General features: G+C 38.3%; 1 protein-coding gene across 1 annotated transcript in view; it reads left to right on the top strand.

Annotated features, from left to right (window-relative positions):
* Positions 1-16,818, top strand: part of LOC115121631 (rho guanine nucleotide exchange factor 28-like) — a 131,306-nt gene that overhangs the window by 33,600 nt on the left and 80,888 nt on the right. The window contains exons 3-4 of the mRNA XM_065017345.1: positions 12,531-12,687; positions 13,092-13,508. Coding sequence (XP_064873417.1) covers positions 12,531-12,687; positions 13,092-13,508 — 574 coding nt within the window. The remainder of the gene's footprint in view (positions 1-12,530; positions 12,688-13,091; positions 13,509-16,818) is intronic.

A 16,818-nucleotide genomic window follows, 5' to 3' on the forward strand; every position in this document is an offset into this window, starting at 1 on the left:
GACTGCTAAATAGTTAGTTAAATAGTTAACATAATAGCTTCTACCCCAAGCCATACCACTGCTAAATAGTTAGTTAAATAGTTAACATAATAGCTTCTACCCCAAGCCATAAGACTGCTAAATAGTTAGTTAAATAGTTAACATAATAGCTTCTACCCCAAGCCATAAGACTGCTAAATAGTTAGTTAAATAGTTAACATAATAGCTTCTACCCCAAGCCATAAGACTGCTAAATAGTTAGTTAAATAGTTAACATAATAGCTTCTACCCCAAGCCATACCACTGCTAAATAGTTAGTTAAATAGTTAACATAATAGCTTCTACCCCAAGCCATAAGACTGCTAAATAGTTAGTTAAATAGTCAACATAACAGCTTCTACCCCAAGCCATAAGACTGCTAAATAGTTAGTTAAATAGTTAACATAATAGCTTCTACCCCAAGCCATAAGACTGCTAAATAGTTAGTTAAATAGTTAACATAATAGCTTCTACCCCAAGCCATAAGACTGCTAAATAGTTAGTTAAATAGTTAACATAATAGCTTCTACCCCAAGCCATAAGACTGCTAAATAGTTAGTTAAATAGTTAACATAATAGCTTCTACCCCAAGCCATAAGACTGCTAAATAGTTAGTTAAATAGTTAACATAATAGCTTCTACCCCAAGCCATAAGACTGCTAAATAGTTAGTTAAATAGTTAACATAATAGCTTCTACCCCAAGCCATAAGACTGCTAAATAGTTAGTTAAATAGTTAACATAATAGCTTCTACCCCAAGCCATAAGACTGCTAAATAGTTAGTTAAATAGTTAACATAATAGCTTCTACCCCAAGCCATAAGACTGCTAAATAGTTAGTTAAATAGTTAACATAATAGCTTCTACCCCAAGCCATAAGACTGCTAAATAGTTAGTTAAATAGTTAACATAATAACCTGTACCCCAAGCCATAAGACTGCTAAATAGTTAGTTAAATAGTTAACATAATAACCTGTACCCCAAGCCATAAGACTGCTAAATAGTTAGTATAATAGCTTCTACCCCAAGCCATAAGACTGCTAAATAGTTAGTTAAATAGTTAACATAATAGCTTCTACCCCAAGCCATAAGACTGCTAAATAGTTAGTTAAATAGTTAACATAATAACCTCTACCCCAAGCCATAAGACTGCTAAATAGTTAGTTAAATAGTTAACATAATAACCTGTACCCCAAGCAATAAGACTGCTAAATAGTTAGTTAAATAGTTAACATAATAGCTTCTACCCCAAGCCATAAGACTGCTAAATAGTTAGTTAAATAGTTAACATAATAACCTGTACCCCAAGCAATAAGACTGCTAAATAGTTAGTTAAATAGTTAACATAATAGCTTCTACCCCAAGCCATAAGACTGCTAAATAGTTAGTTAAATAGTTAACATAATAACCTGTACCCCAAGCCATAAGACTGCTAAATAGTTAGTTAAATAGTTAACATAATAACCTGTACCCCAAGCCATAAGACTGCTAAATAGTTAGTATAATAGCTTACCCCAAGCCATAAGACTGCTAAATAGTTAGTATAAGAACTTCTATAAGACTGCTAAATAGTTAGTATAATAACTTCTACCCCAAGCCATAAGACTGCTAAATAGTTAGTATAAATAGTTCTAAAGCCATAAGACTGCTAAATAGTTAGTACGCCAAGCCATAAGACTGCTAAATAGTTAGTTAATATAGTTAACAAATAATAGCTTCTACCCCAAGCCATAAGACTGCTAAATAGTTAGTATAATAACTACCCCAAGCCATAAGACTGCTAAATAGTTAGTTAAATAGTTAACATAATAACCTGTACCCCAAGCCATAAGACTGCTAAATAGTTAGTTAAATAGTTAACATAATAACCTGTACCCCAAGCCATAAGACTGCTTAATAGTTAGTTAAATAGTCAACATAATAGCTTCTACCCAAGCCATAAGACTGCTAAATAGTTAGTTAAATAGTTAACATAATAGCTTCTACCCCAAGCCATAAGACTGCTAAATAGTTAGTTAAATAGTTAACATAATAGCTTCTACCCCAAGCCATAAGACTGCTAAATAGTTAGTTAAATAGTTAACATAATAGCTTCTACCCCAAGCCATAAGACTGCTAAATAGTTAGTTAAATAGTTAACATAATAGCTTCTACCCCAAGCCATAAGACTGCTAAATAGTTAGTTAAATAGTTAACATAATAGCTTCTACCCCAAGCCATAAGACTGCTAAATAGTTAGTTAAATAGTTAACATAATAGCTTCTACCCCAAGCCATAAGACTGCTAAATAGTTAGTTAAATAGTTAACATAATAGCTTCTACCCCAAGCCATAAGACTGCTAAATAGTTAGTTAAATAGTTAACATAATAGCTTCTACCCCAAGCCATAAGACTGCTAAATAGTTAGTTAAATAGTTAACATAATAGCTTCTACCCCAAGCCATAAGACTGCTAAATAGTTAGTTAAATAGTTAACATAATAGCTTCTACCCCAAGCCATAAGACTGCTAAATAGTTAGTTAAATAGTTAACATAATAACCTGTACCCCAAGCCATAAGACTGCTAAATAGTTAGTTAAATAGTTAACATAATAACCTGTACCCCAAGCCATAAGACTGCTAAATAGTTAGTATAATAGCTTCTACCCCAAGCCATAAGACTGCTAAATAGTTAGTTAAATAGTTAACATAATAGCTTCTACCCCAAGCCATAAGACTGCTAAATAGTTAGTTAAATAGTTAACATAATAACCTGTATAAGACTGCTTAATAGTTAGTTAAATAGTTAACATAATAACCTGTACCCCAAGCCATAAGACTGCTAAATAGTTAGTTAAATAGTTAACATAATAGCTTCTACCCCAAGCCATAAGACTGCTAAATAGTTAGTTAAATAGTTAACATAATAACTTCTACCCCAAGCAATAAGACTGCTAAATAGTTAGTTAAATAGTTAACATAATAGCTTCTACCCCAAGCCATAAGACTGCTAAATAGTTAGTTAAATAGTTATCATAATAACCTGTACCCCAAGCCATAAGACTGCTAAATAGTTAGTTAAATAGTTAACATAATAACCTGTACCCCAAGCCATAAGACTGCTAAATAGTTAGTATAATAGCTTCTACCCCAAGCCATAAGACTGCTAAATAGTTAGTATAAGAACTTAGTTAAATAGTTAACATAATAGCTTCTACCCCAAGCCATAAGACTGCTAAATAGTTAGTTAAATACCCCAAGCCATAAGATAAATAGTTTATACCCCAAGCCATAAGACTGCTAAATAGTTAGTTAATAACTTCTAGTTAAGACTGCTAAATAGTTAGTATAATAGCTTCTACCCCAAGCCATAAGACTGCTAAATAGTTAGTATAATAACTTCTACGCCAAGCCATAAGACTGCTAAATAGTTAGTTAAATAGTTAACATAATAACCTGTACCCCAAGCCATAAGACTGCTAAATAGTTAGTTAAATAGTTAACATAATAGCTTCTACCCCAAGCCATACCACTGCTAAATAGTTAGTTAAATAGTCAACATAATAGCTTCTACCCCAAGCCATAAGACTGCTAAATAGTTAGTTAAATAGTTAACATAATAGCTTCTACCCCAAGCCATAAGACTGCTAAATAGTTAGTTAAATAGTCAACATAATAGCTTCTACCCCAAGCCATAAGACTGCTAAATAGTTAGTTAAATAGTTAACATAATAGCTTCTACCCCAAGCCATAAGACTGCTAAATAGTTAGTTAAATAGTTAACATAATAACCTGTACCCCAAGCCATAAGACTGCTAAATAGTTAGTTAAATAGTTAACATAATAGCTTCTACCCCAAGCCATAAGACTGCTAAATAGTTAGTTAAATAGTTAACATAATAACCTGTACCCCAAGCCATAAGACTGCTTAATAGTTAGTTAAATAGTTAACATAATAACCTGTACCCCAAGCAATAAGACTGCTAAATAGTTAGTTAAATAGTTAACATAATAGCTTCTACCCCAAGCCATAAGACTGCTAAATAGTTAGTTAAATAGTTAACATAATAACCTGTTAAGACTGCTAAATAGTTAGTTAAATAGTTAACATAATAGCTTCTACCCCAAGCCATAAGACTGCTAAATAGTTAGTTAAATAGTTATCATAATAACCTGTACCCCAAGCCATAAGACTGCTAAATAGTTAGTTAAATAGTTAACATAATAACCTGTACCCCAAGCCATAAGACTGCTAAATAGTTAGTATAATAGCTTCTACCCCAAGCCATAAGACTGCTAAATAGTTAGTATAAGAACTTCTACGCCAAGCCATAAGACTGCTAAATAGTTAGTATAATAACTTCTACCCCAAGCCATAAGACTGCTAAATAGTTAGTATAATAGCTTCTACCCCAAGCCATAAGACTGCTAAATAGTTAGTATAATAACTTCTACGCCAAGCCATAAGACTGCTAAATAGTTAGTATAATAACTTCTACGCCAAGCCATAAGACTGCTAAATAGTTAGTATAATAGCTTCTACCCCAAGCCATAAGACTGCTAAATAGTTAGTATAATAACTTCTACGCCAAGCCATAAGACTGCTAAATAGTTAGTTAAATAGTTAACATAATAACCTGTACCCCAAGCCATAAGACTGCTAAATAGTTAGTTAAATAGTTAACATAATAGCTTCTACCCCAAGCCATACCACTGCTAAATAGTTAGTTAAATAGTTAACATAATAACCTGTACCCCAAGCCATACCACTGCTAAATAGTTAGTTAAATAGTTAACATAATAGCTTCTACCCCAAGCCATAAGACTGCTAAATAGTTAGTTAAATAGTTAACATAATAGCTTCTACCCCAAGCCATAAGACTGCTAAATAGTTAGTTAAATAGTCAACATAACAGCTTCTACCCCAAGCCATAAGACTGCTAAATAGTTAGTTAAATAGTTAACATAATAGCTTCTACCCCAAGCCATAAGACTGCTAAATAGTTAGTTAAATAGTTAACATAATAACCTGTACCCCAAGCCATAAGACTGCTAAATAGTTAGTTAAATAGTTAACATAATAGCTTCTACCCCAAGCCATACCACTGCTAAATAGTTAGTTAAATAGTTAACATAATAGCTTCTACCCCAAGCCATAAGACTGCTAAATAGTTAGTTAAATAGTTAACATAATAGCTTCTACCCCCAGCCATAAGACTGCTAAATAGTTAGTTAAATAGTTAACATAATAGCTTCTACCCCAAGCCATATCACTGCTAAATAGTTAGTTAAATAGTCAACATAATAGCTTCTACCCCAAGCCATAAGACTGCTAAATAGTTAGTTAAATAGTTAACATAATAGCTTCTACCCCAAGCCATACCACTGCTAAATAGTTAGTTAAATAGTCAACATAATAGCTTCTACCCAAGCCATAAGACTGCTAAATAGTTAGTTAAATAGTTAACATAATAGCTTCTACCCCAAGCCATAAGACTGCTAAATAGTTAGTTAAATAGTTAACATAATAGCTTCTACCCCAAGCCATACCACTGCTAAATAGTTAGTTAAATAGTTAACATAATAGCTTCTACCCCAAGCCATAAGACTGCTAAATAGTTAGTTAAATAGTCAACATAACAGCTTCTACCCCAAGCCATAAGACTGCTAAATAGTTAGTTAAATAGTTAACATAATAGCTTCTACCCCAAGCCACAAGACTGCTAAATAGTTAGTTAAATAGTTAACATAATAGCTTCTACCCCAAGCCATAAGACTGCTAAATAGTTAGTTAAATAGTTAACATAATAACCTGTACCCCAAGCCATAAGACTGCTAAATAGTTAGTTAAATAGTTAACATAATAACCTGTACCCCAAGCCATAAGACTGCTAAATAGTTAGTATAATAGCTTCTACCCCAAGCCATAAGACTGCTAAATAGTTAGTTAAATAGTTAACGTAATAGCTTCTACCCCAAGCCATAAGACTGCTAAATAGTTAGTTAAATAGTTAACATAATAACCTGTACCCCAAGCCATAAGACTGCTTAATAGTTAGTTAAATAGTTAACATAATAACCTGTACCCCAAGCAATAAGACTGCAAAATAGTTAGTTAAATAGTTAACATAATAGCTTCTACCCCAAGCCATAAGACTGCTAAATAGTTAGTTAACATAATAACCTGTACCCCAAGCCATAAGACTGCTAAATAGTTAGTATAATAGCTTCTACCCCAAGCCATAAGACTGCTAAATAGTTAGTATAATAACTTCTACCCCAAGCCATAAGACTGCTAAATAGTTAGTATAATAGCTTCTACCCCAAGCCATAAGACTGCTAAATAGTTAGTATAATAACTTCTACGCCAAGCCATAAGACTGCTAAATAGTTAGTATAATAACTTCTACGCCAAGCCATAAGACTGCTAAATAGTTAGTATAATAGCTTCTACCCCAAGCCATAAGACTGCTAAATAGTTAGTATAATAACTTCTACGCCAAGCCATAAGACTGCTAAATAGTTAGTTAAATAGTTAACATAATAACCTGTACCCCAAGCCATAAGACTGCTAAATAGTTAGTTAAATAGTTAACATAATAGCTTCTACCCCAAGCCATACCACTGCTAAATAGTTAGTTAAATAGTTAACATAATAACCTGTACCCCAAGCCATAAGACTGCTAAATAGTTAGTTAAATAGTTAACATAATAGCTTCTACCCCAAGCCATAAGACTGCTAAATAGTTAGTTAAATAGTTAACATAATAGCTTCTACCCCCAGCCATAAGACTGCTAAATAGTTAGTTAAATAGTTAACATAATAGCTTCTACCCCAAGCCATAAGACTGCTAAATAGTTAGTTAAATAGTTAACATAACAGCTTCTACCCCAAGCCATAAGACTGCTAAATAGTTAGTATAATAACTTCTACCCCCAAGCCATAAGACTGCTAAATAGTTAGTATAATAACTTCTACCCCCAAGCCATAAGACTGCTAAATAGTTAGTATAATAACTTCTACCCCCAAGCCATAAGACTGCTAAATAGTTAGTATAATAACTTCTACCCCCAAGCCATAAGACTGCTAAATAGTTAGTATAATAACTTCTACCCCAAGCCATAAGACTGCTAAATAGTTAGTTAAATAGTTAACATAACAGCTTCTACCCCAAGCCATAAGACTGCTAAATAGTTAGTATAATAACTTCTACCCCCAAGCCATAAGACTGCTAAATAGTTAGTATAATAACTTCTACCCCCAAGCCTTAAGACTGCTAAATAGTTAGTATAATAACTTCTACCCCAAGCCATAAGACTGCTAAATAGTTAGTATAATAACTTCTACCCCAAGCCATAAGACTGCTAAATAGTTAGTTAAATAGTTAACATAACAGCTTCTACCCCAAGCCATAAGACTGCTAAATAGTTAGTATAATAACTTCTACCCCCAAGCCATAAGACTGCTAAATAGTTAGTTAAATAGTTAACATAATAACCTGTACCCCAAGCCATAAGACTGCTAAATAGTTAGTTAAATAGTTAACATAATAGCTTCTACCCCAAGCCATAAGACTGCTAAATAGTTAGTTAAATAGTTAACATAATAGCTTCTACCCCCAGCCATAAGACTGCTAAATAGTTAGTTAAATAGTTAACATAATAGCTTCTACCCCAAGCCATAAGACTGCTAAATAGTTAGTTAAATAGTTAACATAACAGCTTCTACCCCAAGCCATAAGACTGCTAAATAGTTAGTATAATAACTTCTACCCCAAGCCATAAGACTGCTAAATAGTTAGTATAATAACTTCTACCCCAAGCCATAAGACTGCTAAATAGTTAGTATAATAACTTCTACCCCAAAGCCATAAGACTGCTAAATAGTTAGTAAATAGTTAAAGCCATAACACTGCTTCTACCCCCCAAGCCATAAGACTGCTAAATAGTTAGTATAATAACTTCTACCCCAAGCCATAAGACTGCTAAATAGTTAGTATAATAACTTCTACCCCCAAGCCATAAGACTGCTAAATAGTTAGTATAATAACTTCTACCCCCCCAAGCCATAAGACTGCTAAATAGTTAGTATAATAACTTAAGCCATAAGACTGCTAAATAGTTAGTATAATAACTTCTACCCCAAGCCATAAGACTGCTAAATAGTTAGTATAATAACTTCTACCCCAAGCCATAAGACTGCTAAATAGTTAGTTAAATAGTTAACATAATAGCTTCTACCCCCAGCCATAAGACTGCTAAATAGTTAGTTAAATAGTTAACATAATAGCTTCTACCCCAAGCCATAAGACTGCTAAATAGTTAGTTAAATAGTTAACATAACAGCTTCTACCCCAAGCCATAAGACTGCTAAATAGTTAGTATAATAACTTCTACCCCCAAGCCATAAGACTGCTAAATAGTTAGTATAATAACTTCTACCCCCAAGCCATAAGACTGCTAAATAGTTAGTATAATAACTTCTACCCCAAGCCATAAGACTGCTAAATAGTTAGTATAATAACTTCTACCCCAAGCCATAAGACTGCTAAATAGTTAGTTAAATAGTTAACATAACAGCTTCTACCCCAAGCCATAAGACTGCTAAATAGTTAGTATAATAACTTCTACCCCCAAGCCATAAGACTGCTAAATAGTTAGTATAATAACTTCTACCCCCAAGCCATAAGACTGCTAAATAGTTAGTATAATAACTTCTACCCCCAAGCCTTAAGACTGCTAAATAGTTAGTATAATAACTTCTACGCCAAGCCATAAGACTGCTAAATAGTTAGTATAATAACTTCTACCCCAAGCCATAAGACTGCTAAATAGTTAGTATAATAACTTCTACCCCAAGCCATAAGACTGCTAAATAGTTAGTTAAATAGTTAACATAACAGCTTCTACCCCAAGCCATAAGACTGCTAAATAGTTAGTATAATAACTTCTACCCCCAAGCCATAAGACTGCTAAATAGTTAGTATAATAACTTCTACCCCAAGCCATAAGACTGCTAAATAGTTAGTATAATAACTTCTACCCTCAAGCCATAAGACTGCTAAATAGTTAGTATAATAACTTCTACGCCAAGCCATAAGACTGCTAAATAGTTAGTATAATAACTTCTACCCCAAGCCATAAGACTGCTAAGCCATATCTGCATTGACCGTTTTTGCATGACCTCTTTTTACTCATCACATATGCCGTTACTGTCTATTATCTATCCTGTTGCCTAGTCACTTTACCCCTACCTACATGTACATATCTACCTCAATTACCCTGTACCCCTGCACATTGACTTTGTACTGGTACCACGTGTATATAGGCAAGTTATCATTACTCATTGTGTATTTATTCCTCTTGTTAATATTTTTCTATTGTTTTTCTCTCTGCATTGTTGGTCAGGGCCTATAAGTAGCATTTCACTGTTAGTCTCCACCTGTTGTTTACCAAGCATGTAACAAATAACATGTGATTTGATTTGATTAGATCTTCAGTATGAAGTGACCATTTTTGGGGGGTTCAGTCCCCACCATCATCGTTTTCCATAATGATCCCGTTTGGGTCTAAACCCTCGCACCTTCCAGGGAGTGGAGGTGAGTTCACCGGTAATAATTCAGTGTCACTCGATCCGACTGTGTCACAGCGTCACAGCTTAATGATGTGGCAGGCCTGGAAGGCTGGAGCAGAGCAAAGGCCATGGATCAACGCTGAGACATCAGTCTGCCACCCTTTCACACACACAAACACACACTCTCTCTCTCCTTCTCTCACACACACTCTCTCTCTCTCTCACACACACACACGCACACACACACACACACACACACACACACACACACACACACACACACACACACACACACACACACACACACACACACACACACACACACACACACACACACACAATAGGAGCCAGTCTGCCACCCTACCCTCTCACTGTCTTCTGTCCCTCAGACCTTAATAAGTACACAGTGTCTGAACACCTTGTGAATCTGGTCTTATCAAACTAAATGAGAAAGAGGGGTTATCTTGTTCTTATCAGTTGCAGGTCAATACACTGGTTTTCTACCTCTCAAACACTCCTTCATATTGCCTTCCTCTTCCTTGTTCCCATTCAATAGATTTAGTGTTGGGTGGTTATGCTGAAGTGGTTAGTGTATATCTTACTGTTGATAACATACACTACATTACCAAAAATACAGTACCAGTCAAAAGTTTGGACACACCTTCTCATTCCAGGGTTTTTTATATTTTTAAAAACTATTTTCTACATTGTAGAATAATAGTGAAGACATAAAAACTATGAAATAACACATATGGAATCATGTAGTAACCAAATAAGTTTGCCTTGATGACAGCTTTGCACACTCTTGGCATTCTCTCAGCCAGCTTCATGAGTTAGTCACCTGGAATGCATTTCAATTAACAGGTGTGCCTTGTTATCAGTTAATTTGTGTAATTTCTTTCCTTCTTAATGGTTTGAACCAGTCAGTTGTGTTGTGACAAGGTAGGGATGGTATACAGAAGACAGCCCTATTTGGTAAAAGACCAAGTCCAAATTATGTCAAGAACAGCTCAAATAAGCAAAGTGAAATGACAATCCATCATTACTTTAAGACATGAAGGTCAGTCAATACGGAACATTTCAAGAACTTTTACATTTTCTTCAAGTGCAGTCGCAGAAAGCCTCAAATGCCTTAAAGGACTCTCACAGGAAATGAAGACGTAGAGTTACCTCTGCTGCAGAGGATAAGTTCATTAGAGTTACCAGCCTCAGACATTTCAGCCCAAATAAATGCTTCAAAACGGGCCATTCTACTGCCAATGTTTGCCTATAGCAATTGCCTGGCTGTGTGCTTGATTTTATACACCTGTCAGCAACGGGTATGTCTGAAATAGCCGAATGCACTAATTTGAAGGGGTGTCCACATACTTTTGTGTATATATTGTGTAAGTGGATAAGATATCAGATTTTGATTTGATGACTAACGTCTGTGTTTTGTTTTGTTTTCCGCTGTCATTTGTGCTTGGGGTATTTCCCATTTTATGGTGGAGTTCATTGTGATTCCTCCTTCAAAGACAGATTATTACTCAAGGAAAACAGCCATGCAAAAACAGCCATTCGGAAATATTAAAGTGTGCTTGCCTTGGTTTTCTTATTGATCCATGACATTTTTATTGTTCATGGGTCATTTTCCTTGGTTCAATAGCCTGTATCTGGCGGTCAGTGAGCAGTGAAATAGCTCTAACCTTATAGCCAGCCAGGCCTATGTTGTTGTTCTTCATAATGATGTGTGTTCTGTGGGAAAGTATTGTCAAAGATCACCAAAGCTCTGTGTATAACTCCTAGCCAGATTAGGGCTGGTCTCTGTGACATGTGGATGTCCCTCTGTCCGTCCTCAACTTTTCCACTGACTATGCAGCCGTGTGATTGGGCGTCTTTCATGTGGGTATCAGGTTACAGCTGTAATTTGTATCCCACCCTTCTCGTCTTCAGAGAGAGGCCTCCACCTCCACCGATACTAATTATGGAAGGAAACACAATCCTCCATGTGAAGGAGGGTGAGAGAGCTAGGAAGGAGGGAGAGAGAGCTAGGAAGGAGGGAGAGAGAGCTAGGAAGGAGGGTGAGAGAGCTAGGAAGGAGGGAGAGAGAGCTAGGAAGGAGGGAGAGAGAGCTAGGAAGGAGGGAGAGAGAGCTAGGAAGGAGGGCGAGAGAGCTAGGAAGGAGGGAGAGAGAGCTAGGAAGGAGGGAGAGAGAGCTAGGAAGGAGGGAGAGAGAGCTAGGAAGGAGGGAGAGAGAGGAGAGAGAGAGTGTGATAAAAAGAGCAAGATGGGTAGAGTGAGAGAGGGGTGAGAAAGTGAGAGATGGAGAAAGTGTGGGAAAAATGAGGGTGAAAGACAGAAGAATCAATCAACAGAGATTTGTCAAGAGAGGGGGAGAGTTAAGGATGAAGAAGAGTGAAAGCGAGGGATAACTTGTCTTTGTGTTATAGCTGAAGAGGCAGTTTGCTCTGCTGGGTGAAATATGGGTGGAGGAGTGGAGCATTCCCACAGTCACAAAGATGGAGGAGGGTGTATCTCTCTCTCCCTCTCCCTCTTTCTCTCTACCTCTCTCTCTCACTCTCTCTATTCCTCTCTTCCATCATTAGCTCTGAAGGGCCTCTCAGAATCCAGGAAATGGAGGAAACGTCTGAAAACGAGTGAAAATAATCAAAAGGCTTTGGCGTGAGGAAGAGTAGAAAAGAACCTTTCAGACACACATTTTCTCAACAAGCAAGAGAAAGTGTTTAATCCTTTTGCTTGAATTCTCCAGCATTGCATTATTATGGCTGTTCAGCGAGGGGAGGTAGTAGTAAGTAGGTTATGAATGGTGGCCTTGAAGAACAGTCACAGGAATGTGTTGATTGGATGTGTTGAATGTGTTGTCCATCTTCTTCTCCTTTACTTTGTTCTTCTCTCTTGTTAGAAAACCAATGAATGATTCCACACAGTTAAATCCTGTTTCCCCCTCTCTCTCTCTCTAGGGCCAGGTGGAGGTCCGTGCTGTGTTACAGGTTCCAGATCTGGACAGGGAACCAGAACAGACAGAGTTCTATGTGGTTCTAGAAGGTTCCAGACTAGCCCATGTTGCTGTAGTTAAGAGAGCGGAGGATGGAGAGTCTCTTTGCTTCACAGTTCCTGGTGAGTCCCACCGTTTATAGTGTCCACTGGTCCCAGATCAGTCTAACTGTCTCACACAGAGCTACTGACTGAGGTTAGAACAGAACCCTTAGTTTGATACAGGGTCACTAACTTCCAGTTATCATTAGTTCCTCTTTTGCTCTTTTAAGTTCAGGTCAACATAACAGAGATTGTAATAAATCAGTAGATAGCAGCAGTTTGCCTAACCTAATTAGGACCATCCATGTTGCTGTGTCACAAGCTTCAATAGAAATCATGTTTGGGAGCAGAAAACTGTTATTGCTGCACAGTGTCCATATTAGGAGTGTGTCAATGTCAGAAGGACTTGTGTCAGTCTCATCGGGAGTTAGCACTTATTGTCATATTTGATCCTCAGTCATCTGTTCGTCTCCTCTCCTCCACAGGTCACGACCTCCAAGAGACCGCCTCTGTCACAGTGTATCGTCACACAGAGGACGGAGCCAAGCCTTGTGGAGGCGGGGCCTCCCTGAGGTACGTCTGTGATTTGCCACAGGAAGTGGCCGAGTACCTGCTAGCCAACAGCGACTCTTTGAGTCCCCAGAGCCACCTGGAGGTTCTGAGGAGGGTCTCAGCAGCTCCAGGGGAGGGGGACATGGAGGGTGACATGAGCGCTGGTCCAGGAAAGGAGCACTCTCTGGGGCAGACAGACCAGGAGGAGGAGGGGGTTAGAGGTGGGAGACCCAGACCTGATCCACAGATAGAGTGTCATCTCAGGGAGATGGATGAGAGGATAACCCAGGCCGTGGCTAACCTGAACTACCCTCTGGAGTGGAGCGGCAAGGCCAGCCAACCTAGAGAAGGTAACCAACCATACTACTTGGGCTTTTTACATAGGGCTTTTCCAGTGCTGCTGTGGAATAGCCCTATGACTAGTGTAGTGGGGTACGTGAGTTGTGGTTGGTAGGGAATCTGACCATAAACCGCTTGTTTTGGAGCAGTTTCAGCAAGTGTACTGTACTAGCTTTCCCAGATGATTTCCGATACCTTAGAACTTGAGACATTCTGTACACATTTCTACTTAGACCTATGTCATATAGATTACAATTAGTAACAGGCAAGGAAGATATGACCCGAGACAGTTATCCATGATCAGAAAGAAAAATCATCAATGTGTTATTTTCTACAATTGAAACAACGATTGATGATAGTTACTGTGTAGGCTTACCTAGCCTGTGCCGGATGTTCCGGTTTTCAGGGGAAATGGGAAGTGAGCCTGTGCTTTTTCGTCTTCTCGTCAAGACCAGTTTTCGGGGATCTAGTTTATTTTACGCCTGCTATGTTAGGTTAACAAACACTTTAAAGGAAACCTATTCAGATGATTTACAATACTTTACAGTCATTACATTTCAGGTTTTTTTCTGGGTCAAAAAGGGGCTTAGGTGGTGGGTGGCAGGGGGCATGGCAATGGGTGCTACGAAATGGCCCCCATCTTGGCGGTGTAGAGAAATGTTTGCATTATTAAGCCAATTTCCTATCAAGGCACAAGGTGAGAGGCAGATGCAGACACAGGAGGCAGATGGTTGGAGTCTTACAATGTTTAATAATCCAAAGGGGTAGGCAAGAGAATGGTCGTGGACAGGCAAAAGGTCAAAACCAGATCAAAGTTCAGGAGGTACAGAGTAGCAGAAAGGCTCGTGGTCAAGGCAGACAGAATGGTCAGACAGGTGGGTACAGAGTCCAGAAACAGGCAAGGGTCAAAACCGGGAGGACTAGAAAAAGGAGAATAGCAAAAAGGAGTACGGGAAAAACACGCTGGTTGACTTGACTAAACATACAAGACGAACTGGCACAGAGAGACAGGAAACACAGGGATAAATACACCGGGGGGAAAAACGACACCTGGAGGGGGTGGAGACAATCACAGGAACAGGTGAAATAGATCAGGGCATGACATTTCCTGCAATTCTACAATTCTGAGAGAAAATGTTGGTTTTAAATTTAATTCCCTTCAATTCTATGCATTTCACCATGGCTAATGCGGTGTATTTTTGCTTAAATAACAAAATCAATACTGCTATATTAATTGTTTGGAGAATTTTCAATTCTCCCTGACTGTCTAGATTTTATTTTGGTTATTGTTAGTTGTCAAAGATTATATTATAACAAAAATATGCCACTATCTTTTTCTACATACTTTATATCTGGCTTTAGTCATTTACGTTTATACAAAGTGTTATTCCATCCCAAAATGTATATAATGTATATACATACATATATATAAACTTTACCCGGCCCGCCCAAGGATCTCAATGGCAGAAAATGTGAAGCAATGGAATGTGTAGATATGAGGTAAACCGATGCTGGCACTAAGACCACACTCAAAGAGCTGTATAAGGCCATAAGCCAACAAGAAAATACTCATCCAAAAACAGCGCTCCCAGTGGCTGTTGATTTTAATTCAGGAAAACTTAAATCTGTTTGACCTAGTTTCTACCAGCATGTCACCCGCGCAACTAGAGAGAAAACAATTCTCGATCACCTTTACTCTACACACAGAAACACATACAAAGCTCTCCCTTGCCTCCATTTGGCAAATCTAACCATAACTTTATCCTCCTGATTACTGGTTACAAGCAAAAACTCAAACAGGGCGTACCAGTGACTAAGCTACAGGACTGTTTTGCTAGCAAAGACTGGAATATGTTCCGGGATTCATCCGATGGCATTGAGGAGTTTGCCACATCAGTCACTGGCTTCATTAGTAAGTGCATCGACAGTGACCATACGTATATATCTCAAACAGAAGCCATGGATCTGCCCTGCCTTTCTAAAGTTTCTGAAAGCCAAGTTAATAAACAGATCACTGACCATCTCGAATCCCACCGTACCTTCTCTGCTGTGCAATACGGTTTCCGAGCTGGTCACGGGTGCACCTCAGCCACGCTCAAGGTACTAAACAATATCATGACTGCCATCGATAAAAGACAGTACTGTGCAGCCGTCTTCATCGACCTGGCCAAGGCTTTCGACTCTGTCAATCACCGTATTCTTATCGGCAGACTCAATAGCCTTGGTTTCTCAAATGACTGCCTCACCTGGTTCACCAACTACTACGCAGACAGAGTTCAGTGTGTAAAATCGGAGGGCCTGTTGTCCGGACCTCTGGCAGTCTCTATGGGGGTACCACAGGGATCAATTATCGGGCCGACTCTTTTCTCTGTATAGATCAACGATGTCGCTCTTGCTGCGGGTGATTCCCTGATCCACCTCTACGCAGACAACACCATTCCGCATACATCTGGCCCTTCTTTGGACACTGTTAACTAACATTCAAACAGGCTTCAATGCCATACAACACTCCTTCTGATGCCTCCAACTGCTCTTAAACACTAGCAAAACCAAATGCATGCTTTTCAACCGTTTGCTGCCCGCACCCGCCCGCCCGACTAGCATCACTACTCTGGATGGTTCTGACCTAGAATACGTGGACAACTACAAATACCTAGGTGTCTGGCTAGACTGTAAACTCTCCTTCCAGACTCATATCAAACATCTCCAATCCAAAATCAAATCTAGAATTGGCTTTCTATTTCGCAACAAAGCCTCCTTCACTCACGCCGCCAAACTTACCCTAGTAAAACTGACTATCCTTCCGATCCTCGACTTCGGCGATGTCATCTACAAAATAGCTTCCAATACTCTACTGCTTTTGTTACCAAAGCACCTTATACCACCCACCACTGCGACCTGTATGCTCTAGTCGGCTGGCCCTAGCTACATATTTGTCGCCAGACCCACTGGCTCCAGGTCATCTATAAGTCTATGCTAGGTAAAGCTCTGCCTTATCTCAGATCACTGGTCACGATAACAACACCCACCAGTAGCACGCGCTCCAGCAGTATATCTCACTGGTCATCCCCAAAGCCAACACCTCCTTTAGCCGCCTTTCCTTCCAGTTCTCTGCTGCCAGTGACTGGAACGATTGCAAAAATTGCTGAAGCTGGAGACTTACATTTCCCTCACAAACTTTAAACATCAGCAATCCGAGCAGCTAATCGATCGCTACAGCTGTACATCCCCATATTGTTTTTTATTTACTTTACTGCTCTTTTGCACACCAGTATCACTACTTACAAACCATCATCTGCTCATCATCATCTGCTCATCTAT

Source organism: Oncorhynchus nerka, linkage group LG4, assembly GCF_034236695.1.
Source record: "Oncorhynchus nerka isolate Pitt River linkage group LG4, Oner_Uvic_2.0, whole genome shotgun sequence".
In the NCBI taxonomy this organism is placed as follows: Eukaryota; Metazoa; Chordata; class Actinopteri; order Salmoniformes; family Salmonidae; genus Oncorhynchus; species Oncorhynchus nerka.